The sequence below is a fragment of the Dryas octopetala genome, chromosome 2 (assembly GCF_963921425.1).
Source record: "Dryas octopetala chromosome 2, drDryOcto1.1, whole genome shotgun sequence".
Classification (NCBI taxonomy): domain Eukaryota; kingdom Viridiplantae; phylum Streptophyta; class Magnoliopsida; order Rosales; family Rosaceae; genus Dryas; species Dryas octopetala.
The window spans coordinates 6,039,715-6,066,640 of record NC_141367.1 but is presented as its reverse complement, the minus strand read 5'-3'; the positions used below and the strand labels follow the sequence as shown (position 1 = coordinate 6,066,640).

The window sequence follows — 26,926 nt, the reverse complement described above, 5'->3', positions numbered from 1 at the left end:
GGAAGAAAATAATACTTTCTAACGTAAAAGGGTCCATCAAATATTAATTTAATTAAAAAATTGCGGCATTTCTTTAAACAATTTTAATCACTCAAGACGAGAAATTTTTCAATAAATCAGTCGTGTCACATATATAATGTCACGTGTATGGTGTGACCTCCACTAATGTATTGATATAAGTATTTATTTCAAGTAAAATTTACAAATTTTTAAATAAATAAAACACATGACACTATAATATTGGGTGTTCGTACAATACACATGATAGAATTACTCATTCAAGACTTTTCCAATGGCTAACGCACACGTAATGCCGTCAACATCCTTTTGAAACACGAAGCCACGTCGGCTGCCAAACATACTTTTACTTTTGTCTCATTTCGGTAAAGTGATACATTATAAGTTTTAAGAGACAAAATTAGGAAAAATGTATTAAAATTTAGAAAGCATTAGTATGAATAAACTTTAGAGTGAGGCTATGCAGAGCACCTTTAGTTGTTGAGTGGACCACCCTAACATATTTTGTCCAACTTTTTTTTTTCATATTTTACCCTTTATTGCAAAAACATGATGAAATCACTCAGATTCATTCGGTGGTCATCTATCGAAACATCAACCAATGTTCAGCAGATAAGTGTCGAATAAATACAAATATTTTGAAAGATAACTGTTGAATGACCCGACGAACAAAATTGAATTTTTTTGTTTTAAGGGTAAAGTTAGAATTTTGAAATAAGGTGGTCAACTCAACAATTTAAGGTGGTCAGAATATCACTGGCCTAAACCTTAATATATTATAAATCTTTCTCAAGTCTGCATGCCAACAGTTTAACTTCCAAATTCAGTGCTGATCGAAACTATACGAACTGGCCTTAAGCCTCAGTGATTCGATAGGCACCATTCTTTTCCATTCCTTACCAAATTTTTCTTATGAATTTTTTTTTACCATACTGTAGAAACTACACTGGCCAAAAAGCTTCAGTGATTCAATCGCCACCATTCTTTCCCATTTTTTTAATAAAAAGTTTTATCCAAGTTACCAATTTTTTTATATGAAGAACAAAATAATAATTCTTGGTTTCATATTAGATATTCTACGTTTGTTTTGTTGAACAAATTTGGCATACATAAGATGTTCACATTAAATTTACATCATGTTTTAATGATCCGAAGGCTCACTAGTAATGCTTCAATGAGTTGATTTCACCACAAAATTTAGCCTTCACCTTTCAAAACCAAGTTCCCTGATCATCTTCGTGCACAATTGTAAGTACATATCTCCATAGAAAATCAAGCCTTCACCTTTCAAAACCAAGTTGCCTGATGATTTTCAAGCACAATTGTAAGTACATAAACACCACCAGAATGTACCATTCATCGGAATGGTAGACATAGCTTTCAGTCTTTGCAAAGAAGAGATACAGTTGGCCTTGGTCATTTCCCCATGTGAGTCAAAATTCTACTGATCAAAGCTTCCTTCTTCCCAGCAACTGGAAGATTATGTGCTGACAAATAGTACTTCAACTGCACGACAGTCATATCCTTTAACTGCAAAACATGGATCATAATGGAAATGATTAGCATCACAAAATTATTGACCTATAACTAAAATTAAAAGGATGATTGCTTCTAAATTTAAACATTATTTTTTCTATATGCCTTTTCTTTTCGGGGGTTGAGTGAGGCATTTGGGTTTTTGGGGATTTTACTAGTGGGGAGGTGGATGCATTAACATAAAGAATTAGCCTAATTCTCAAGCACACTGCAAGATCACAAAGCGGATCAATTGTTTACCACCTAAGCGTTGACCAAGGGATTAAAAAGGTTAGATCATGAAGACCCCTTTATTGGACAAATAAAGTGATAATTGAAGCACAACAAAGCAACTTTCAGTTTCACCTTTCCATTGTCTGCAAGATCATCCCAATCATAGTTAGCAGACTCTTTAACTGCACTTTCAGAAACTGCTTTTCGTTTTTTGGATGTTTCACTTGCTTTTCCATTTCCCTTTACATCGCTTTCCTCGTCATAATTGTCCCCATAGACAGAATGCTTAAATTCTTCTAATGCACTAACAAATGCTGGTCTGTAAGGCCATATGCGCAAACACGTCAAGTTAAGAACATTGTGTAAGAAAAAAACAAAAACAAAAAACAAAACAAAAAACAGGTTAAGAATGTTAATCTTTCTTTTTTCTAATTGATAGTGAAAGTATGAGCCAAAATGCAAACAAAAATTTTCAGTTTCTTGAAGAAAGAGAAAACGAGCAGTTAAAGATGCAAGCATATATTTTCCCTTACCTAGACATGCCTTCTTCATCAGGCAACGTTTCATCTTTGATTTCTGGTATATCATCCTCCTCCAGAGCTAGGGCCTGCAGTACTGCATAGTGTCTCTGCAAGGCTGTAAGAGATTTCTCTGTTACATTCTGATGCATCTTATGGAAACAGGCCATAATTGAATTCCTAGATGTCAACTTCCACGATTCAAAACAGGATACCATTACATGTTTATCTTTTGATTCATATAGATATCTACTATCCTAAAAAATTGAGAATATATTTTCCCTAAGCATCCAAAGAAGTGTTCAATGTGAAATATTACAATTTTTGTTGTGTTGGCATTACTATGTTATCCAAAACACACTTTGAGTTACAAATTTGAGTCATGTGTGTAATGATACATGTGCTAAATTGAAGAGAAACACAACTCAACAAGGATATTGAAGAATAGAAAACTTCTCACGGTGATTGTGATGATACATGCGGTAAAGATATGGGATTCAAAAATTCGTCTGGGTTTCACGATGAGGTTATTGCTAGTTTTGTTGAATCTTCAACTTTGGGTTTAAGAGGAATTTCAATAGGGTTGAGGTGGGGGAATTGTTTGCAATGCTGCTGTATTACTACATAGTGTTTGATTATAACCCAACAGGGCAGATACAAAATGGAGGCTAGAATCAACAGATTCTTTTTCATGCAAATCTTATTGCGATTATCTGAGCAATTTTCCTGAAGCACTTTGGTTAAATCCTGTTGGTCTCACATAGAAAGAAAAAGTTCCTCACAAGATTAAGATTCTCACATGGCTAGTGGCACTTGGCAAGGCTAATACCTTTGAAATGGTTCAAAAAAGAAGACCCAACTTATCTTCCACCATAACGGTGTACAAAGTGTAAAGAGAGGGAGGAAAGTATTGATCAGGTGGCTGTGAGTCTTTGGCTACAATTGTTCAGGGAGATGAAGTTGTATTTGGTAATCTCAAGGAGTTGTTCGTCATTTCTTTGTGAAAAGCACAAAGTACCAGGAAGGGGGAAGAAGGCCAACCTCATGTGGGGATGCATGGATTTAGCCGTGTTCTTGCTGGCTTGGATGGAGAGAAACAAAAGGATTTTCGAAGATTATAAAGAGATTGAGATGGAAGAATTATGGGACAGTCAGAATGTGGTCTTCCCTTCGGGCATCAGTTTCGTTAGAGTTTAGGGATGTGTCTATTTTCAGATATTTTGGTAAATTCTCAGGCCACAGTAGGTTAATGTTTGGGTCTGATCTTCTTTGCATAATGGTTGTTCTCTGGATATAATCAATGCTCTTGGTCTGTATCGATGAAGTGGACTTCTTGTCACTATGTTGTATTAGTATTGTTTATAGCTATATAAGTTTAGTTTCTTTTCAAAAAGAAAAAGTGTGAAATGATTATGAGTTACTTCATATTTCTGTTCTGCATAGTATATATTATGTTGTGTTTGGCTCGCCGGAATATTTCTGGAAATTGATTAAAATAGGAAAGTAGCTGTTTTAGATAATTCCTAGTTGAGTACAGTTTTCTTAGGAATGCTAAAAAGCTTGCGCAAGGTTTTCCTAGTTAAGGAAGGAAGTTCTAAGTTTTCCTAAGTGTACAAGGTTAGAATTAGTAATTAGGCCTATTACCTAATTCTACTAGGAATAGGATTTCCCAGCTGTAACCTATTGTATGCCGCAGCCTATAAGCTTATAAATAGGCTGCTGCAAGGCTAGATAAAGCATATAGAATACCAGAAACAGGGTGAGAGTTTTCGTGATCAGGGAGAGAGAAGAAGTGGCTGCGGGTTGGGTTAGTTCTAGGGTTATATCAACACACTCTTGTAACTCTTTTCTAATCATAGTGCAGCTGTGATTCTCAAAGGATCACACGGGGACGTAGGCAAAGTTAGCCGAACCTCGAGAACAAATCTTGGTGTTCTTTGTGTTTACTTTTGCTGCTTTATATTGTGTGCTAATTATTCTAACTCTAGAATACATCAAAGACAAGGCTGGAAGGTGTTTTTCACTACAATTGGTATCAGAGCCAGGTTGGCTAATAGGTGTCTGCGATGTCTAGAGGAGGTCGAAGCATGGACTTAGGAGATTTAAGGCCTGCTTTGAAGCCATATGATGGCAAGGATGATTTTACAGATTGGCAACGGATGATGAAGAACGTGCTGGTGCAGCAGGATCTGGATGATGCACTTCTTGGTGAGAAGCCGACAACCACGTCAGAAGGAACATGGAACAAGGTTCTCAAGAAGGCCAAGAGTTCAATAGAGATCCACCTCACAAGATCCGTGAGGTCTCACATCACAGAGGCGATGACAGCAAAAGAAGCATGGGACAAGTTAGAGAGTGTTTATATGGGCAAGACGGTGTCCAATAAACTCTTCTTGAAGGATGAACTCTTCGGACTTCGACTAGAAGAAGGTGGAGATGTAGCGGATCATGTATGCAAATTTCAGCATTGCATAGCTAATCTCGACAAGGTCGAAGAAGTTTACAAGGATGATGATAAGGCTATCATCTTGCTGAGATCCCTGCCATCTTCTTTCAAGCACTTCCGAACAACTTTGATGTTTGGAAAGGAGACTCTAAAGCTTGATGACGTGGTGCAAGCGCTCCAGTCATATGCAAAGTTAGATGATTTAACTGAAGGCACTCAGTCATCACAAGGCCTTTACGCTAAGGGCAAGGAGAAGAGTCGAGGGAAGGAAAGGAGGGGCAGATCTAGCAAAAAGGGGAAGTCCAATGATTCCGATGAAGAAAGTGGTTGCTTCGAGTGTGGTTCACTAGACCACTGGAAAAGGGATTGCCATATATGGCTGGAGAAGAAGAAGAAAAGAGCTGAAAACTCAAGTAACGTCGTGGTCGACGATGGGGAGCTTTTGGTGGTATCTTCAGGTAATTCTACTCCACATGCTTGGTATTTGGACTCCGGATGTAGCTTTCATATGTGTGCAAACAAGGAGTGGTTTCATACATATGAGGAATCTAGTGAGGGCAAAGTTTTGTTGGGGGATAACTCTGTGTGCAAGGTTCATGGCGTCGGCACAGTCAAGGTGAAGATGCAAGATGGAATTGTTAGGTTGCTTGGGAATGTGCGATATATTCCTACATTGAAAAGAAATCTTATCTCTCTTGGAGCTCTAGAGAAGAATGGGTATGCATTCAAGTCTAGAGCAGGGAAGCTCCAAGTCTTAAAAGGATCAAGTGTGATCCTGAAGGGAGTTGTGCAATCTAATAATCTCTACAAGCTTTCCGGGGTTACAGTGATAGGTGGAGCAGCTGCGTCTACCAAAGAGAGCTTGGATGTTGAGCTCATGGAGCATTGTAACAAGGGAGAGCAAAGGCATCATCTCACAAAGGAAGAGTCTCATCAAATAAGTGCTACGGCTAAGGAAGAAGAAGCAACAAACCATGATTGTTGCTTGGTTAGTTATTCATCAAAGATTGACTTCAAAGATGCAACAAGGGAAGTCAAGGAAGATGAGGAAGGTTTGATTGTTGTTAAGGAAGATGCAACCATGAAGGCAACCAAGGTGGTTATGAAGGTAAATTCAGTTCAAGAGAAGGCCAACTCTGAGCTAGTGGAGCATGACACAAGGGTTGAAGAGTTTGGACAGCAACAACAATCAACAAAGGTTCAAGAACAGGTGGAGCAAAAGAGCACAAGGCAGTCCAAGCCCAAAAGTACCATCAAGCTAACTCACAAGTTTTGGTGGGAAAAGGACAGAGGTTACTATGGTGTTAGTAAGGGAAATCCGGCTACATTCAAGGGGGCTTGTGAGAGCAAGGAATGGGAACGTCGGAGGTGTGCTAGGTTGTCTCTACAAAGGAACTTCAGTTGGAAGTTAGTTCCTAAATCCAAGGAGAACGTTGGCTATGAATGGGTTTATGGAACAAACGGTGAAGAGAATCTTGAGGCTGCAATTAAGATTCGAAGGTACAAGCTCGGGTTGAGCTTGCTCAATCTTCAAAGTTAGTTGATTGAGGTGAAGCACCTTCTCACTTAAGGTGCATTGAGGCAATAGGTTTTTTGCCAATGTGAAAGGGTTCTTGGAGGTTTGTTCGAGGTTACTTCAAGACTAGAGAATATCTCGAAGGTACAACATTCGTAGCTTTGTTTCCGACTCACCAAGGTGGAGATTGTTGTGTTTGGCTCGCCGGAATATTTCTGGAAATTGATTAAAATAGGAAAGTAGCTGTTTTAGATAATTCCTAGTTGAGTACAGTTTTCTTAGGAATGCTAAAAAGCTTGCGCAAGGTTTTCCTAGTTAAGGAAGGAAGTTCTAAGTTTTCCTAAGTGTACAAGGTTAGAATTAGTAATTAGGCCTATTACCTAATTCTACTAGGAATAGGATTTCCCAGCTGTAACCTATTGTATGCCGCAGCCTATAAGCTTATAAATAGGCTGCTGCAAGGCTAGAAAAAGCATATAGAATACCAGAAACAGGGTGAGAGTTTTCGTGATCAGGGAGAGAGAAGAAGTGGCTGCGGGTTGGGTTAGTTCTAGGGTTATATCAACACACTCTTGTAACTCTTTTCTAATCATAGTGCAGCTGTGATTCTCAAAGGATCACACGGGGACGTAGGCAAAGTTAGCCGAACCTCGAGAACAAATCTTGGTGTTCTTTGTGTTTACTTTTGCTGCTTTATATTGTGTGCTAATTATTCTAACTCTAGAATACATCAAAGACAAGGCTGGAAGGTGTTTTTCACTACATATTAGGCATATTAAGTTTGATGTTTGATTGATAAATTTGGTGATACATATTTTATATGGGTTAAAATTTTAGAAATTTAAAAAGAACGTATTCACCCCAGCAAAATCAAATTTATGACAACCTTTTACATTTTCACAAGAACAACTTGCACAACTACTTGCTGTCCGCTAAAGTTTATTTGCTACTGAAATCTTATGGACTGCTTGAAAATGATTCCTGCAACAATATTTTACAAATAATATATGATGCAAATGAAAAAAAGAAAATCTTTTGTTGCAATGTTCAAAAATCTGGGCCAAAAAATACAAATGCACATTGAATTCTTGTGGAGTCCATTTTACCCAAAATTGCTAACAGGTCAGGATTATGTTTGGATCTCCCCTCATAGGACACTGCTTTGGTGAAATTAATCCTGGTCATTGGCCTCTACTCAATTTCAAGCGAAAACTAATAGCTAAGTGTTTGACAAGCAGCCAGCTCATACAAAATACACAAATCGAACCTCGAATATTGATTATATACTTTCAAAGCAGGATTTGCAAATTGGCATACCAGGGTTGGAAAATTGGAATACTGAAAAATCTGTCAAGTCACAACGTTTGATTAGAGCGGCAGCCTTTGTAACTTGATCATCAATTGCGTGAGGTGTTGCAGCATCTGAACTTGAATGAAGCTGCAAATTGTCACGATATATGTTAGATAGCTTTACTAGGAAATACTCTCATACAAACCCAAACATACATCTTGCCTCTTCAGTGTTTCTAATGTCCTCAGAGTATGGAAGATATATCATGTGCATTCCCGGAGGCTCAACCTGACCACCAGCACTAATTATTTCATCCTGTGCATTTTCAAATAGACTTGTGAGTTACTTATTTTGTTATCTTGACAAGGAGTTTGGTGAGTTTTCAATAATGTAAAAACAGACCCTAAAAAGTTTGGAACAATTTATAAAAACCACCGATCATATTTTATCGAAACTTTCATGTAAGTTCAATTTAGTCATGTATTTGGCAGTTTAAATAGGTACTATGACAATTCTCACCAAAAAAAGAAAAAAAAAATAGGTCCTATGACAAAAAGATGATCAAGCACCATCAAGTGGCTTTCTCCATGACAAAAGAAAACAATTGAACTTTAACATCTCAATTTTATTTTTATATCTATTTTTTGTTTCTATTAAAGTTCTCAAATTGTAACATTGCTAATTTGTATCCAACTATCTACTATCTAGGTAATCCAACATCAACACTAAAAAATAGTATTCTTTTGGGAAGAAACTTGCATGACCACATTGTTAGTGTTAACCAATGAGAAAAGTTTCTTGGAAAGAAAGAAACTTTTATTAACATAAACTTCAACCAGTACAAAGAGTGGACAAGGAGTCACTCCTAATACTACAGCCCAAAAACAACCAAAAGAAAATCTAAACTCACCTCAACACAAAACAGTATTTGTTTTGAGAAGAAATTTGCATGACCAAATTGGTAACCAATGAGAATTATTCAACTCATATTACAATCTCTTTTGGTTTTCTTTTCAATTTTATGTTTTGCAAAAGTTCGTTTTTGGCATTTGATGAATGCATACAAAAATTCTAACATTTGTACTAGGAATACATTCACATTGCCCGTAACAGGAGAAATTAGTCCAACGTGTACCGTTTAAAATATTACAATCATATGTCATGGTTCATCACCGACAACCATTTTCAAGTATGGCAAAGTTGGCATTCATTGTTGTTGATGTCCAAAGTCATATGTTAGGGAGGGCTAGTGATAATTTGATAGAGGGTTTTGTTGTGGCCAGCAAGAGCACAACAGTGTGTCATTTGCAGCTCACGGATGACTATTTATTTCACTTCAAGGGAGAGGCAAAAGTTTGACTGACAGGTTGGTAAAGATAATTGAGATTTTTGGGTTAATGTTGGGGCCGAAATCGACATGTCTAACAGTGTCTTGGTTGGTATCAATATAGAGGTGGATAGGCTGGCATCCTTGGCTTGTGAGTTGGGATGTGATCTAGAAGAACGGCCTTTGGAGTATATAGGACTTCCTCTGGAAGGAAACCCCGCATCTTATCTTTCTTGGACCCAGTTGTTGAGAGAGTAAGGAAAATATTAGATGGGTTGCAGTGAGGTTGCCTCTCTAGGGGAGTGACTCACCCTTGTACAGTCATTTTTTAGCATTCCTACATCTTCCATGTCCATATTACGAATTCATTCCGTCACATAAATCAAAACACCCACACAAAAAATAAATAAACCCTTATTAGAGGATGTAACAAAATCTTATGCATCAAAACAGAACTTATTTGTGAATATAATACAATCTTACTTGAGCAACAAGAGCAACCAATTGAGGACGAGATAAACTGCCATAAAATGCAACTGCAAAACTGGAGAAAGGAAAAAAAAAAAATAAAAATTAACAATAACACAATTAAACCCACAAAAACCAATAACTTCAGTCATTTTAAAAAGGTATATATACATATACAGAAATGTTCTCATTGTTGATTATTCACTGTACCAAAATGAATAAATTATTGATTTTCAAACCCCAGAAAATGACGGGGAACATGATGGGGGATGAAATTAATAAATTTGATTATAGAAAAAGCAAAATACATATAGAAGAGTTTCAAAAACCGAGATGAAAAATTAGAGATATCTATTACTATAATATAAGCACACAAGTAAAAAAACAACATTAATAAAAGATAAAATTATTTCCATTCTGTGATGTGTATTCATAACTACAGCATGCTATAATATGAAAATAATAGTAAACATGATACTGCAGTAAACTCCACAAAAACATTTACTATAAGAACTAACCGCTTTAGCCGTAACATGGACCTATGTAAGGCAATGAAAATGCATGTGCTACCAATCAGTTCCTGCAATGGAGAAACAGCAAACATCATGTTTATTAAACTTCACAAGAAGTGGGGATAAGAAGATTTTCGACAAGGCAAATGAGGCCAACTTAATGGTACTATACAACAACAAACTTCATCGTTGACATATATTGCATTAGTGCAATATCAGTGAATTAGTGTTTCTACTATATCACTAATTCAAAAGATAATCTCTATCCGGTGAAAAAAATGAAAACAGATTCATAATAAAAATACTACTTTCAGCATATAATCTCTGACCAAAAAGTACAAAAGGAATTAGGAAAGATCACTATCAAGTAAAGGAATGAAAGGAATTGGGTTGGTGGATGCTTAAAGTCTGCAAATTTCTCTATTATGATAAATGGGAGACCAAGAGGTAAGTTCAGGGCCTCGAGAGGTTTGAGGCAAGGAGATCCTCTTTCTCCCTTTTTGTTTATGCTTGTGGTGGATGTCTTAAGCAGATTGATGGATAAGGCAAAGGGGGCAGGTCTGGTGGAGGGTTTGAAAGTGGGTAGACAAGGGGTTGAAGTCTCGCATTTACAGTTTGCAGATGATACAATTTTTTTCCTTTCTGGGGATGTGAATAAATGGGTTAATCTGTTATCAGTTTTGGAGGTGTTTGTGCAGTTTCAGGGTTGAAGATAAACAAAGAGAAATGTGTTTTGGTGGGCATTAATTCACAAGAGAGGAAATTAACAGACCTGGCTAGTGGATTGGGTTGTGAGGTGGGGTCATGGCCCTTGAAATATCTTGGCCTTCCTTTGGCGGGCAACCCAAGGGCTCCTGTTTTTTGGGATCCAGTTGTGGAAAAAATGGTGAAAAGGTTGGTGGGTTGGAAAATGGCTTGTTTATCTAGAGGTGGTAGACTGACTCTAATGCAATCTGTATTAAGCAGTTTACCAACTTATTATCTATCTTTGTTCAAAATACCAATTAAGGTAGCTAAAAGGATGGAGAAGCTGATGAGGGATTTTCTTTGGGGTGATTCAGAAGAAGGGAGGAAAGATCATTTGATTAGGTGGGGTTTAGTTTCGCAATCAAAAGAAAAGGGAGGGTTAGGTGTTGGAAATCTGGTCCATCGAAACAGAACTCTTCTTGCGAAATGGTTGTGGCGGTTCCCCATTGAAGGCAATTCTTTGTGGCACATGGTGATTAGAAGCAGATATGGCATTCAAGATAATGGCTGGGATGCGAGGCCTGGGGTAATGGTATCTTCTCGCTGTCCGTGGAAGGACATTTCTCAAGGTTATGAGGAGTTCTTAGAGTGTTGTCAGTTTAGGGTGGGAAGGGGGGAGAGAATAAGATTTTGGAAGGATTGCTGGATATCGGAAGTGCCTTTATGTTCCATGTTTGTTCGCTTGAGTAGGCTGGCTTTGAATCTAAACTGTATGGTGGCAAATTTGGTGGTTTTTAATTCTTCGGAAGTAGGTTGGAATCTTGGATTTAGAAGAAATCTTCGTGAAAGAGAGGTTGAGAATTTTGCTGCTCTTTTGGTAGTTTTGGAGAATGCCCAAGTGGTTGATGGATGTCTAGATAAAAGAAGATGGAAGTTGGAGGCTTCTGGGTCCTTCTCTTGCAAATCTTTTTTTAAGCATCTATATTTTCAGCTATTTTCGAGCCTGCAAAATTCATTTGGAAGCTAAAGTCCCTCCTAAAGTCCGTGTTCTGGCATGGATTATTGCTCAGGGGAAGTTAAATACGTGTGATATGCTTCAAAAGAGAAGACCCCGTACCAGTTTGTCTCCTCATTGGTGTGCTCTTTGTAGAATGGAAGCTGAATCTGGGAACCATCTGTTTCTGTATTGTCCTTTTGCTTTGGGCTTAGGGGTTATTTGTTTGAAGCTGCTGGTATCAGCGGGGATAATCCTCAGTCAGCATCCGCATTGTTGTGTGAAAAAGATGTTGTGTTTGGGAGGAGGGGTAGGAAGGCAAAGGTCCTGTGGTCTTGTAGTGTGATGGCAGTGGTGTGGGTAATTTGGTGGGAGAGAAATAGAAGAATCTTTGAAGATTTTAAGGGGGATAATGTGGAGTGTTCCTGGGACAAAGTGAGATTTTGGGCGTCGTTATGGTCCTCAGTTTCTCCAGCTTTCAGATATCTTTCAGTTTCTTTAATTTTGTTGGATTGGAAAGCTGCGGTTGGATAGGGTGGTTTTGGGGTTGTGTGGATTTGTTTATGTTGGTGGTAGTGTGCTTTGTGTGTTTTATCTCGTCCTTTCTTTATTTTTAGTAGCTGCTAGTAGGCTAGTGGACATCTTATTCACTCCTTGGTTTGTTTGTTCTGTTTGTTTTTGTTTAATGAAAGTTTGTTTCTTATCAAAAAAAAAGTAAAGGAATGAAAGCAACCTCATCACAAGGGAAAACAAATGTTGACGGCCTCAAGTTGTGAAACTCTTTCAAGCAATTTAATGGCTTGAATCCTAGAAGACGAAGATGGCCAGTTGAAATTCTTTTGATCTCGGAAAGCTCCTCCACTGAAAACATGATATTTTCACTAGAAAGTAGATGGAAAAGTCAGACAAAATCTTCAAGAAGCCAACTGACAGTATAATATCTATACACAGAATTGAAATCCTAAGATTGATAAGATGTTATAATGAGACTAAGGTTCTGTAGCTAGCTTTCTACACGCAATTTTGTATCTCATTCATGAAAAACACTCCTGTCTCACCCAGCATAGTATTTGTCTGACAAATAAAACCACAGTAACAGTAATATTGAAGTGAAAAATGAATGCCCACAAATATATAATCACATCTGAAGCACATGTTCAAAATGACACAACATATTAAAGTAAAGAACATATTTAATTCATTAATGGTGGCAAGGGTGGACTGACTGGGTATGGGGTAGATACTAGATTCAAATCTTGTCAAGACAAAATTAATTAATTAATTAGTTAAATTTGTTAATGCATATGCACGTATTATTACTTGTATAAATAAGAAAATTACAGGAATCTTTATTCAGTGTCTTAATGCCTCAAACTTCCACATATTATGTAATGTTAGAAAGTATTCCTGATGTAGGACAAGAGGGGAGTCAATGATACGCAAAATGTTGAAGAAATTAAGGCAATTCAAAGTCAGGAAAAAGAGTCCTATGTTGGGATATTTGAACTCAAGTAGGTTTTGTGCTGCTGGAAAAGATCGAAGATGGTTTTTCTGGATATTCCGGGATTGCGTAACTTGGTGCATAAGTGTCAGAATTGGGTGAATAATATGTCGATTTCAAGCGAAACAACGAGATCTACTAAACTATGAACTTGTTCATATTTTAGCTAAATCAGACCATTTACAGGGTTAAATTCGTGTTCTAAGTTTTAGTACTTGTTGGGATATTTCAAATATTTGGTTTTCTTTTCCAATTAGGATTGGTTTTCTTGATTAATTAGACTTTCCTTTTATGTTTCCTAACAGGTTTAGGGTATGAAGCCTATATAAAGGCACATCTTGCTTTGTATTTCAATAATTCAATCAATCTTTCAGTTTAATAGTAATTTCTCTCTTTTTCTAGTGGATTCCAGATCGCTGGTGGATTCCAGTTTTATTGTTCATGGATTACACGCTTGTTTAATCCTTTCACGTAATCTCGCTGCGTCAGTATTCTATAAAGTAATTGATAATTGTGATTCATTCAACAGCATATCTGCAACTGTGTTCTACTTCTACCCGACCTTTTCTATTATACAATATTCAATTTCTATTTTTTAATACTTTCCAAATCCATCACACTAACGAATCCCTATATTATTGCTACATGTCAAAGCATCCAATCAAGGCAACAAAAGTTGTCTTCTCTTTTCTTGCTGATAAGGAAGACAGGAGTGCATGTGCAGCTAGATAGATTTCGTACAGGCTTACAGCACATATTCTTATGCCAATCAGACAATAACAGAAGTAATCACATAATACTGAAACAGTATCATGACAAACAATGAGAATTTTTTAATAGAAAATCGCAGAATAAGGAGTGGCAATAGCCTAATCAGAAGTAAAAACCAATAAAAAATTAGAGCTAAACTGGATTCAGGAGGGGAAAAAGAAAAGAAGCTAAGAATAAGATATATATATATATATATAGAGAGAGAGAGAGAGAGAGAGAGAGAGAGAGAGAAGAAAATGGACTTTTTTAAAAAGAGAAAATGAAACAAATTGCCGATGTTCTCCCTTGGGGAAGGTTGGGCTGGATTGGGCTGCATCCCATTACAAATTCTACAAGCCAACGTAAAGACTAGCTAGGAACAACTAAAGCATAAGAAAGAATATGATAGGAAAAGGCAGCATAACATACGTTTGGTAAGGTTGAAAGCGTTTTGCAGATTGTTGAACCAATGCACCAGTATCAGCACAGATGAAAGATCTTTCAGTCTGCAAAATGTCCACACACAAAACTGATTACTATCCAGTTTGAATAGCATCACCATTCACTACCCAATCGAAAACAAAAATGAGGCAGGGATAATGATTGCATTATAGAATCATTTCAAGAAGCAGGATTGCATCTTAAGAATGCAACTGTACAAATTTTTAATAATCATAAATACTTTTCTTTTAGTGTAAACTGAAAGACAGATGAAGGGGTTACAAAAACACTAGCAGTCTAGCACAGTGCATGTGTTTGTGTGTGTCTGTGTGTGTGCTTGGGCAACCCACATATGTGCATCCATGTGAGTGTGTCTTACAAATTCTCTACTCCTTGGCATGTGTTGGAAACAAGTGTCAATTAACTTTATTGTTGTTGTTTTACTCTTTTACCTTCAAAAGTATCTTTGCCACAGTCGTGTAAGTACTCATAAATATAAATATATGTTCTTGGTCTCACATTGAGACAAGCAATTACAGACTTGGAAGTAACCAAAATCCCACATATAATGCATTGGAAAGATTTTGTACATTAAAAGTCCTCAATTGATGAAATAAGGTAGATATTAACCATTAATACAGATAGGCACATATAGGCAATACAACAAATGCAATGTAGTAAACACAGTACCACCTTCAAAGGACGATTAGTAACAGAATCAAGCCAGGTGATTGCTCCTATTATCCAAAGGAAAGAAAGAGTTATTTTTCTTCTTTTTTAATATGAAACAAGACTTTATTAATAATAGGACAAAGTACGAGGAAAGATGGACAAGTCAGTTTAAATAGCTATGAGTACAAATGGATAGGAGGAAGCTGACTTGTGGTGAATATCTAATTTAACTAGAAATATGGCGACACAAACCTGGAAGAGTGGGACGGATTAAAGCATACGAACTCAGTTCAATTGATAATCCATTGGCAATTGAGAAAGTGATTTTTCTAACTATGCGCTTCTTGAACATTCGCTTTCTAAGCTGAACTTTCATATCTTCTAATCTGCAATTAGAATAGAAATTTACAAAAAGAAACAGGTAAACCAGGCAAAGAGTGACAATAAAATTTTAGGGTTACGCATCAAGAGGCGCAGAGAAGAGTAAGTCATTCAAATTGTGATGCTGTAGAGCACAACCTAATAGATCATTGCTTCTAGTAGTTTAATCATCGTCTCATTATTTTAATCATTGACAAATGCCGCATACACCATAGAATTTATTTTTTAGGTAAGAGGGTCTATTGCTAACTAATTCCTGAGGAGTTTAGGTATAAATACTACATTTTCCTTCCTATATAAAAAAAAAAAAAAATACTACAATTTCCTTCTGTAGATATCTATGACTTATAGTTATAACTTATAAGGGACAAAATTAATGGAAAACATATATAAAAGGTATTCCTTCTCACTACTTTAGATGGTACACCAATGCCAAAGCAAGAACAAGGTCCCTTGTATTTTTGACACATGTAGAAGATGCAGAAGCATCGAGTCAAAATTCATTATAAATACATTGAAAGCATCAAGTAAGAGAAAAATTATAATTACAACTGAGCATACATAAAACATCTAAAATTGGGAAAGAAACATTCATATTATGGTGTGCTAAAGTTGCAGATAATTTTCCAACTGTCTTTCTAACTTTTATTTTTGTTTAGCTGGATGGAAATTTTTCATTCAATTGAAGTCCAGCTTTGTCCTCCTCGTGAAATATGATGTGCTTTCACAAACTACTACCTCAGCTTTAACTCTGTGCTTCCTCTAAAAGTGTTTCACCAATCACAATTGCAAAATTGATTTAGGAATAAGACATCCTACTATCACAGATGAATCAAAATATTGCTTAGATTTACAAAAATTTCTAAAGAGACTTCTTTATGACAAATTGACAATCACATCATAACATCTCAAGTCTGCATTAAGCACCTACAATTATATTCAGGAGAGCTAACAGCACATATCAATCTTTTGCAGATTTCCATAGGAGGCACCTCATACACATGAAAGCAGCACAACCACCTACACTCTTGTTAAATGGACACAATCCAAATATCAGAGTGTTATCAGAAATCAACTCTTGAGAACATTTACCCTAATAGGATATATACAACACAAATATGGCAACATCTACCCAGGGAAACAATTTGCATAGCCCTCTTGATATGGAGTGGATTACTACAAGCATTAAAAATTACCTAATTTGCATTTTTTTTTCTTTTGAATGCAACATTTCTAAACTATTTCATCATCATATTGATCAATTTCTTTGATGTTCAGTGCTCAATTGGTATGAGCATAGATCCTTGATATTTATTCAAATCTTCTTTCATATATATCTTTGAGCGAATGTTTGATTTTAAGCTCAGGATGGGATCATGAGACAAATACTTTGACAAATATTTTAACAATCCTTTTGAGCCTTTAGACCTTAGAAGATCCAAGAGTTTGAAATAAAACTAATGTGTAAGGCATTTACTCATTATATGGCATGGCATCTTATGTGGAATTATAATTATTAAAAGAAACAACTAAAATAAGAGAAACCGAAAAAGAGAGAGATGATGATGAGAAGTCGAAGACACGTGAGAGGGAGCGCGAGGGAATGCCATATCATTTAATGAGTAAATGCCTTACACATAGTTTTATTTCAAACCCTTGGATCTTCTAAGATCAAAAGGCTCAAAAGGATTGTTAAAGTATTTGTCCCATGATCATAGCCTTTAAGCTCATATATTATTTCTTTTAACACGATGCATTTTTTGCTTGATATTCTGGACATTTCCAGTTTTATTTATCATGAAGTTCCAACCATCTTTTTTTTTTTTTTTTTGGAAAGAAAGATACTTTTATTAGCACAGCAAAAACAGTACAATTATATGTGATACTTCTTACTTTCATACGTGAGGAACACCATATAAAACATACAAAGGAAACAATTTGTTGCCCCAACTCCATTTGTATAAGTGATACTTCTTATGTATGCACATAATGAACAAAAGGATCACGCCTAAACTCGGGTCAAGTTATAATTGTTCAACTAAACTCTTTGAAAAAAAAATGAGCATACAAACAATAATCATAATTGAAAGAAAAAAAAATGCTCACTTTTCTCCTGCTGAGGGCAAAAATTGAGCAAGATCATCACCTTTGAGTCCAACTAAATCCTGAAACATATAAAAGTAACAAAGTAATCAATGAAATGAATATGATCAGCCAAGAGACAATATAAAAAAAAATAATAATAATAAATAAATAAATAAATAGAAGTTATAGTCATACGGAATAGAAAGTAGAAATGTTGAACTCATCGTCAGGCCGACTCAATGGTAGAAGTTCAATTGAGATGCCAAGATCTTGTGCATCCTGGAAAAAGCAAAAGGGTTGACTTCTTGTAAAAGTGAATTCAATATAGATTGAACTATAGAGATATCCAAATCAATACTCTAGCCCGCTGCAATGTGGTTCTTGTCATATCTGTCTTTGTTACTCCCTTAATGCTCCCAAATGGATCATCTTCATTTGTAAATAAAAGAATACGCTTATCAGCTGTCTTTGCAGATCTGAGATGGTAGTTTTGCTAATAATTGTTAAGAGTACACAGAGGAGGTCCAATGCTACCAGAATAAAAATGACTTAGCAGGCTAGAAAATGTTCAAAAGGAGAATGAACTTTGATAATCATTACTGTTACCCTTTACGCAGCAGTGCTTGGGCTACCCATAGGGCATTGTAAAGAGAATTTTCTCGAGACCCAGAGACAATGCCATACTGACTCCCAATTTTGCTCATAAATGACTCTGCAACAAACTCCAAAAAAGGCAACAGTAAGTTTACGTTCATAGCCACAGATATTCAAAATTACACATGTAACCACAAATTTTATTGGTAGAGAGAGGCAGTTCCTGTTGGTAATGATAAGGGATATATAATGTGGGAAAAAGCTAATAGAGCTGTATCACCCTCAAATTTAGATCTTCAATCCAGCTATGATCACCAACACAGGCCCTTTCTTTGTAAAATTTCATTATAATCACTATGAGGTTTCCAACAAAAAGAAAGAAAAGCTAACACAATATCCAAAAGAGTTCATTTTAAATGTCCATTTAAGTAATTGGGTGACCAGCTATGTCTGGTAAAAGAAGAGTGATGAGATAGGCAAGCTATACCACAACACATAATACTAAGAGCTCCAGAATGCCTTATGGCTGTTTTTCTCCACATTGGCAGGTTTTGTGTAAAAGGGAAGGGGAGCAGCTGGATCACTTGTTTCTGCATTGGATCTTTACTAGACAGATTTGGAATAGAATGCTGGAGGTTCATTGTTTGGTGTGGATGTGCCCTAGAAGTTGTGGTTTGCTGCTGTCAGGGGTCCTCCAAATTGAAGGTGCTAACAAGAAAATGCTGATTCTTCGGAGGTATGCTGTTTTACCCCTGTTGTGGTGTGTGTGGCTGGATAGAAGCAAGAGGATCTTTGAAGACAAGGAGGAGGAAGTGGACTTAACTTGGGAGACGATTACAGTGGTTGCCTCTCTTTGGGCTTCCTTGTCAAAATCTTTCAAGAGCATACCTCTTAGTGTAATTCTTCTTGATTGGGGGGAGTTTTGTTCTGAGTGCCTTTTGGGTTTGGTCGATTTGACATTGTATTTTTTGTTTGACAGACGTCTTGTCCATGTTGTTTGTAGTTCTTTTTTTATTAATAAATTTGTGTTTCTTATCAAAAAAAAATAATAATAATAATAATAAGAGCTCCAGAAAGCAAATAAAAAGAAGCGACAATTAGACATAATATTATTGGACTATAAGCATTTCCCGACTATAGATTTACATAAAATATAGAAATATAGCCTCGCAGACACACCCATAAATACAACCCCCCTCCCATACACACACATAATACATTTTTAATTGATTTCATGCACTTACTAAAATCTGCATGGATTTTTATAGTGGGGAAAAACATTATTCAGAAAGGAAAGACAGACAAGATGTGCATCTTAGGAAATAGAGCAACAGAGAACAAACAGCAGAAAACCAAATCAATAGATCAAAATCCCCACCCCCCACCATCCCAATCTTCCCCCCAAAAAAAATCCACATGCTCCCTCTTATCTTCAAAAATCCTATTTTTTTCTTTCAGTGCAAACCACAAAATGGCTATAACTGCACAGCACCACAAAGTGCTAGCCTTCTTATTCGTCCTAACCCCCACAGGATCCCTAGACAACCAAATTCCACATGCATGAGTCCAAAACTTTGAAAACTGGCATAAAATTATTGAACGTAATAATGTAGATTTATCTTTTTCCTCTCTTTGTTGTGAATTGACAGCAAATAAAGGTTGGTAATTAAAAGAAGAGTACTTCATGCAATAGAACACTAGACTAGTGAACACAAAAAGCCTAGTACCAATAAATTTTTGCGAAAATTTTAACTAAAGGACTCCAACTATACCCATATCTCTATTCAGGACATGAATTTCACTTTGTGTCAACTGAGGACTGAAACTTTCATTTTGTGTCAATTAAGAACCCTGTTTTTTTTAGTTTTTATCTTAACTTTGGTCCGACATTAAACCCATCAAACCTCCACCAAATTCAGCAAACTTATACTGGGTTTAAAGCTATGCATCTCCCCTTTACAACCATATAAAGATCACTCAAATCGAATATCAACAACTCCAGATAATCGGCCCCAAAGTAGGGTACCCAAAACTGTCCAATCGGACCTCTGGGAAAATATCTGAAAAATTGGAGAGTTTCAGAATCCATAGTTTGGGGCCGATTATCTGGAGTTGTAAAGGTCCGATTTGGGTGATTTTATATGGTTGTAAAGAGGAGATGCATATCTTTAAACCCAGTATAATTTTTCTAAGTTTGGTGAAGGTTTAATGGGTCTAACGTCGGGCCAAAGTTGAGATAAAAACTGAAAAAAAATAATAATAAAAATAATTAAAAAAAAAAAACAAGGTCTTTTATTGGCACAAAATGAAAATTTCAGTCCTCAGTTGACACAAAGTACAAAGTGAAAATTCATGTCCTGAATAGAGACATCGGGTATAATTGGAGTCCTTTAGCTAAAATTTTCCCTAAATTTTTTCATTATTTCAGCTTCCCTAGTCTCTCATAAGTCATAACATAAAATTTGGCTTTGGCTCAATCACCCATTAATTTCTTATTGGTGATTTTGAGAAGTCATGATGTCACCCAAGCAAGAAAATTATTAATATTCAAAGCAACAAGTATGATGTATGAGGCATTTTTTTCTAAAAGCAACTATGATAATAGTAAAAATTTATTAGAATTTATTCAGCTGCATAAGCCTCACTGTCTTCCAATGGATAAAATAATGATATCACAATCAAAAAAAAAAAAATAGTGGGATAAACAAATAAACAAAAGAATTTGCCTTCTTAGCATTCACTTTGACATTGAATGCAATTTTTCAATCTAGTGCATTTCACTAAAATAATTTTTTATACTTGATTTCTCAACAAATGAACAATTACAGATAGGGAATTTGTTCTCATGTCAAACAGTCTACAATATTATCTTTCTCATGTGATCAATGTCTTAGATTGATAGTCTATGTGTTCAATCTTTTTTCACCTTGCCGTTATCTATGTGTGTGTGTATATATATATATATTGTTGATACATATATGTGCACCGAGTAGAACTAATCCTGACAAGGAGACAAACACCCACAGACTGCAAGGTTGGGACCTTTAAGAGTGTGAATTTGGGCCTTCATGTTATATTGGGCTTCTATGTTGTATTGGGCCTCTATATTGTATTGGGCCTTAGTTGGGCCTTACTTATGTCAAAGTCCCACACTTGGCCAATTGTAAGGGAAGGGCTCCCTATCCTCTATCTATAAATAGGGACCTTTACCCACATAGAAAGGGGCTCTCTCCATCTCTCCTATCTCCTCTCTCTCATCTTTAGACCTAGCTCTCATTTTTCCTCTCGCTCTCATGCTCTCTTGTACATTGTAAACAACTTTATTCATAATGAGAACCCAAAAGACCTAAGTGGTCGTAGCCCGATCACATGGATCGTGGTAAACCACTATACATCTCATGTTCATTGTGTGCATGTTGAATCAACCACTGATCCAAATTTGTGCATCAACATATATATATATATATATATATATATAACTTCAACAGCATCTAGAGGTCTAATCACTGAATACATACAAGATATCAAGAACCCAAATATCCAAGAACTAAATGAATGTTAGATTTAACTAAATTATAAACTTAACACCAGTAGAACTATAAAATCTTGAGGAAAATAAATTGAAATTTGGGGGTGGGGGAGGGGGAGTCAAATTTCAAATAGTGGACATCTAAAGGGCAACTAAGCTAAAAAGTTAGAGTTGACTGTAACATAAATTATCTAAGAAAACAGCCAAGAGTATATCATTTATGAACAGCATTCACTAAGGAGATACCTTCTATGTTACCAATTTCTTTTATAAGCCTTGCTGTTGGCCTGTCTAGATACTCTCGTTCAGCAACGTTAAACACATAAACACCATTTAAATCTTGCAAATTCCTCTTTTCCCTCTGCATATGTATGCATAAACTCAACATGAGAATGACTCATATCATGTCTAAAAATTAAAATCTAATCAGCAAATAAGACAAGTGCATAGCAAGAAAAATACATATAGCTCAGCATTCAGGCAACTCAAGATCTCCAGGATTAGAATAAGCATGAAAAATAACCAAGAAGAGACATCATAGATGTTCCCTTTTAGCAACAGGAATATACATTTTCTTTTTCAATAACTTATATCTTTATCATAAAGACAGGACCAAATTAAGTATGCAGGAAGTAAACAAAAAATTACTCAAAAAATCACAATATCATCTAACATTAAGATCATCCAAAGTTTTCAAAAGAAAATGAAAAGGGAAAGTGGGTAGAACAGATTTAAGCCTATTAAGGGAAGGCTCAACACTTTCAAAAGTCCAAATACTCCTTTCTCTCCAATGACACATAATAAAAATTCACAAATTAACAGCTTTCCAAATCACACTACTCCCACACTCGAAAAACTCCATTTTCAAGTATTGTAACAATATCAAAGCTATTCTTGGTGGAACCACTTTACCTAGGAGGAGAAAGGTGACAAACGGTCCCACCCTCACATCACTGTTTCTTATCAAAAAAAATATGATTATTCACTCCACTGTTTCTATATATGGTATGACTTTTTTCATTTTATTACACTAGGCACACAATCACCTTAAATCCCAGCAAAAGTGACAATCTGGCATAGGTGAACCAAGATATATGGTCCGTTCCTGAACCAGTGTATCAGCTAATTTTTCAGTCCGTAGGTTCCAATAGTACCAATGACAATAATTTTTCAGTTCTGTGCGTTCCAATAAGGTCAACTTTGGGTGCATTTCCAATATTTTATCAGGAATAGAGAACAGGTCATTTATTTTATTCTTAACAAAACATGTTTGGGTTTTAAACATGTTCGGTGAACCCATTTTATGTCTGAGGCAATTATTTGAAAACGGTGTAGTTTCAAGACTCTTAAACTATTAATAAAGGACCTATTTGCCTTTTTCTTTTCCTTCTTTTGCTTTGATGAAAAAATCATTTCATAACTCAACTTTAAGGGAAAGACTGTTTGGGAGTGCTTCTGTACGAAATGCTTTCAAGCAGTAGCGCTTTTATCAGTCCTAGTTCTTACATCTTCAAGCAGTGTTACATCTCAAGTTATCCCTTCCCTTCAGATTTCTCTCTTCACTACACTTCCAAATGAAAGGCCAATTCTCGTTTATGCTTGTGTTTAAAACCAGTAAACTTAAAACATTCTAGTTGAACAGAAACCAATGCAGCATTAAGATATTCATGGCAGAAAAAGAATAAATTAGAAAAATACATAATTTGAGATTTACTAGAAAGAGACCACACAAACAAATATAAAGCATCAAGTAATGAGAAAAACTTGAAATAATTGAGGTTCAAGCAATGTAAATGTCTTAGCTTAATAGAGTCTCGATCTTACAGTATTAAAGAAGCATATGGCAACTTCATCATAAGACCTATTAATGATTTGTGTCTTCAAAGACTCTGATATGCAACTCACAGCAATATGAAAATGAGTTTCATCCTTGCGGTCTACCTGTCAACATTGACAAATAAAGAATCAGTATGTGCCGAAGCTTGAATAGTTACATCTCGAGTAACAACAAACCAGCTTGGTGTTGCCAATTATCATATGAAAATAAGTTCCTTCATGCAACACATGGGAAAGCAAAGTCTAGAGAGGTTAAGTTTGGTTCCACTTAGAAACGCATTCTGATCAACTAAATTCAATATGATATAACGAACAATCCTCGCATAACATGACTAGTCACAGAGCCATAGATGAACTGGTCAGAGTCATATCATGAGTGCAGTACTTAGAAAAGTTAAACTCCAACAAAGTTAATATGGGTACCCATTATGCACAACTAGTAGGATTTTTTTTTTTTTTTTAAGCAAGAAAAATGATAAAGTGGAACCCAAAAATATAATATGCAAATAAAGTAAAAAAAAAAGGGAAAAACAAACAAACAAATGAACTCACAGCTGGAGAAGTAGTGGTGAACATTTTGGGGGAAGCATCAATCAGGTACACCACAAGTTCCTTGGTCGACTCTCTTTCCTGATTGCACAAAAATACATAATTATTTAAGAAAATCTTTCATTTTTCTGACCAAAATAGAGAATATCAAAGGCAAATAGAACCAAAAACAAAACAAAAAATAAGGAAAAAGGAAAGAGAAAGAACCTGAAGTTCATTATCTGGGCCATCTTCGTCGTCTCTGAAAACGTCATCAGGGTCTAATTCCATGGAATTAATCGAAAAGCTTAGAGTTTAACAAGCTTATTCCCAGCACCGAGCTTTCAGTAGAGAGAGAGAGAGAGAGAGGAGTCCACTTTTGAATTCCAGAAGCCTAAAAGAGTCTCGCGCAAGCCAGGGCGCGGCCTTTCGTTTCTCTTTTGTTTTTTTTTTTTTTTTTTGTTTTTTTTTTTTGTTTTTGTCTTTGGCAAATGACGAATTTAGTCTAAGAGATGATCCATAACATCCTACTTTTGACATAAAATTTGACACAAGTTTTTATTGGACCCATTCTATATAAGAGTTTAACAATCTGAACCGTCTATTTTATAAGTCTTCATTAAACGATATCCTTGTAAAAAATTAGGTAAATCAAAAATCATTTACCTACAAAAATTAAATTGTCAATATTTCAAATATTTATTTTGTTGACCACTTAATCTTTGTAGGTAAATGATTTCTGATTTATCTAATTTTTTGCAAGGTTGATCTTTTAATTGAGACCTAAAATATAAACGGTTTGGATCATTGAAATTATATATGGACTGGGCCTCATTGAAAACTTGTGTCAAAAATAAGATGTCACGGATTCGTCCCCTTTAATTCAGGTCTCTCAGTTTTATTTTGGTGCCTCTTATTTTAATGGGTCCATTAGATTTAAAGGTTAGAACACTAATATTGTTGGCCTAAAGAAATGCTAAAAGAAATGCAAGTGCATCTGAAATGCACTGCATCTGCAAAAAAAATAAACAATTGCATCTGCAACCACACTTAATGTTTGAAATTAATTTGAATATGTCTCTAACTAAAAATCTAAATAACTACCACAATAAAAGAAAAACAACAACAAAATGTAAAAAACTATCACCAAACATATAGACCATATCAAGATCATTTTGCAAAAAACATTAAGGTCACATTCAAAACGGTACTTCAATACTAAACAAACAAGATTCAAATTCTTAAACCTAGAAAATAACTCGTTGCACAAATCAAAAAAATTTATTATTTTCACTAAACGGAAGCATCACAGGAATCTCCATCATACATGCAACAAGCTAATTTCAAAGCATCCATTACTCTAAAAAAAAATGAAACAAAAATACTCAAAATTAATAAAGATAAAATTTCATTTAAAAAATCAAGGCATCTACAATTTAACATTAACTTCAAACCAACTACTTGAACAAAGTAATAAACAAAAAAAATTATATATATGCATCAACAATAGAAGAATAAGCATCTGCAACATAATAATATACATATTGCAGATGCGTATGCGTATGCAAGAAAAATATATGCATTAGCAACAAAATAATATGCATATGCAACAAAATAACATAAATCTGCAACAAAAACAAGGGTAAAACTTCTTGAAATATTAAAAGAGCAACATTCTGCTATACTATGACATCTTGCAAATTACTCATTCGACTTGATTATGGCTGCCCTTTGGTTTGGTTTTTACCGAACCGACCGATCTTTTTAGATCTGCTTGAAACATAATTGTTTTTCCTTCTTCATGCAAATCATTTGCTCCTGTACATAAGATAGTCATAGCTAAAACTATCCCAGGAAAAGGGGAAGGGTTTTAAAACCAAAAATTTAATCTTTTTTAACTTTGAAAACTGGCAAGGTCCAGAGGTAAACGATAAACAGTAAAATTAAAATAAACTGGAATGAACACACAAATAAAAGATCAGGAATTAAATTGATCATTAAAAGGGAACTTACAGAATTTCAGAGAATGAACACCAGGAAATAAAAGCAAACTCGCACACTTTTATTAATATCAAGTTTTAACAGGAGACTTGTTTTTACACTTACACTCTTACAAGCCTACACTTAAGAAAACTAAAATTTCTTGGATGCTTACAAATGAGACTCAAGCCTCTTTAAATAGAGGGAAATGAAAGATCCACACCAAACAGCTGGCCCGACAAGGAATCTTATCCTCTTAAAAAGTAAATAGTAAAAGGTGGAGTGGGTGCAACCACCGAGGACAAAGTCAAAAGGTAAACAGTAAAGTACTCAATTATTTTACATAATGGCAAAACCACCGAAAGAAGGCTACTAAAGCAGAGGGGACCATCAGAGATGCTGATAAGCATCACGGGAAATTTACTTTACCTTTTAGTAAAGTTATTTGATTAGAGTGAAGACTCCAAAACAGTCATCTTCGTTATCATTATCAGAAGTGAGGTCGAATGATGGAGCGTCTGAGTCTGGCCTTTTACCAGTTCTTCTAAGGAGTTGGCTCCTTAAGTCATTGCATTCAGCCTCTAGTTGCTTCAATCTGTCTGATTCAGAGGAAGAAGATGATGAAGAGTACCTAAATATCTTTAACCTTTTTAGGTTTAAAAGAAACTCCTTCTATAGATTTGGAGTTGAACTTGTCCCACCACTTGACGCAAATGGAACGGCGAAGGTTGGGTATGTAGATGTCTTCATCTTCATTTGGCAAAGAGATAGTATAGGACCATTTGAGGATCCAAGGAACACTGTAAAGATACATGAACCATAATCCAATTTCCCAGTTGGGAACAACATCCTGATTGAAAATTTTAAATCGGGTCAAGCTATCCAGAACAATTGCAGGAATAATATTCGGAGAATGACCCCAAATAGCATACCAGGCTTTTAGCCAGTTTGGTAGAGGTTTTAGGCCAGTTGTTTTAAACTGGAGAAACCAAGAATGAGTAAATTCTTGGTTTTGGTAAATTAAAGAGACTTCCCAAGCTTTCACATAATCATAGTAATCAAATCGATTTGGGATACGTTCTTGGTCCATATTAAACCGCTGT

The 26,926-nt window shown here is 35.6% G+C and overlaps 1 protein-coding gene across 2 annotated transcripts; it reads right to left on the bottom strand.

The window, feature by feature from the left end:
- Nucleotides 1–1,058: 1,058 nt before the first annotated feature.
- Nucleotides 1,059–24,287, bottom strand: KU70 (ATP-dependent DNA helicase 2 subunit Ku70-like protein). 2 transcript variants are annotated; one of them, XM_086231653.1, is made up of 19 exons: nt 24,072–24,287; nt 23,868–23,945; nt 23,304–23,420; nt 21,726–21,840; nt 17,963–18,068; nt 17,715–17,832; nt 17,552–17,635; nt 17,378–17,436; nt 15,143–15,276; nt 14,912–14,955; nt 14,207–14,283; nt 12,260–12,407; nt 9,852–9,913; nt 9,349–9,409; nt 7,761–7,853; nt 7,565–7,685; nt 2,301–2,403; nt 1,900–2,086; nt 1,060–1,548 (listed from the first exon to the last, which is right to left on the bottom strand). In XM_086231653.1, the coding sequence occupies exons 1-19, from the start codon at nt 24,132–24,134 to the stop codon at nt 1,435–1,437; spliced, it is 1,884 nt and encodes a 627-aa protein (XP_086087779.1). In that variant the 5' UTR covers nt 24,135–24,287; the 3' UTR covers nt 1,060–1,434. The 2 variants fall into 2 exon arrangements, with proteins under 2 accessions (XP_086087780.1, XP_086087779.1); XM_086231654.1 differs by lacking the exon at nt 7,761–7,853 and having other exon boundaries at nt 1,059–1,548.
- Nucleotides 24,288–26,926: the final 2,639 nt, after the last annotated feature.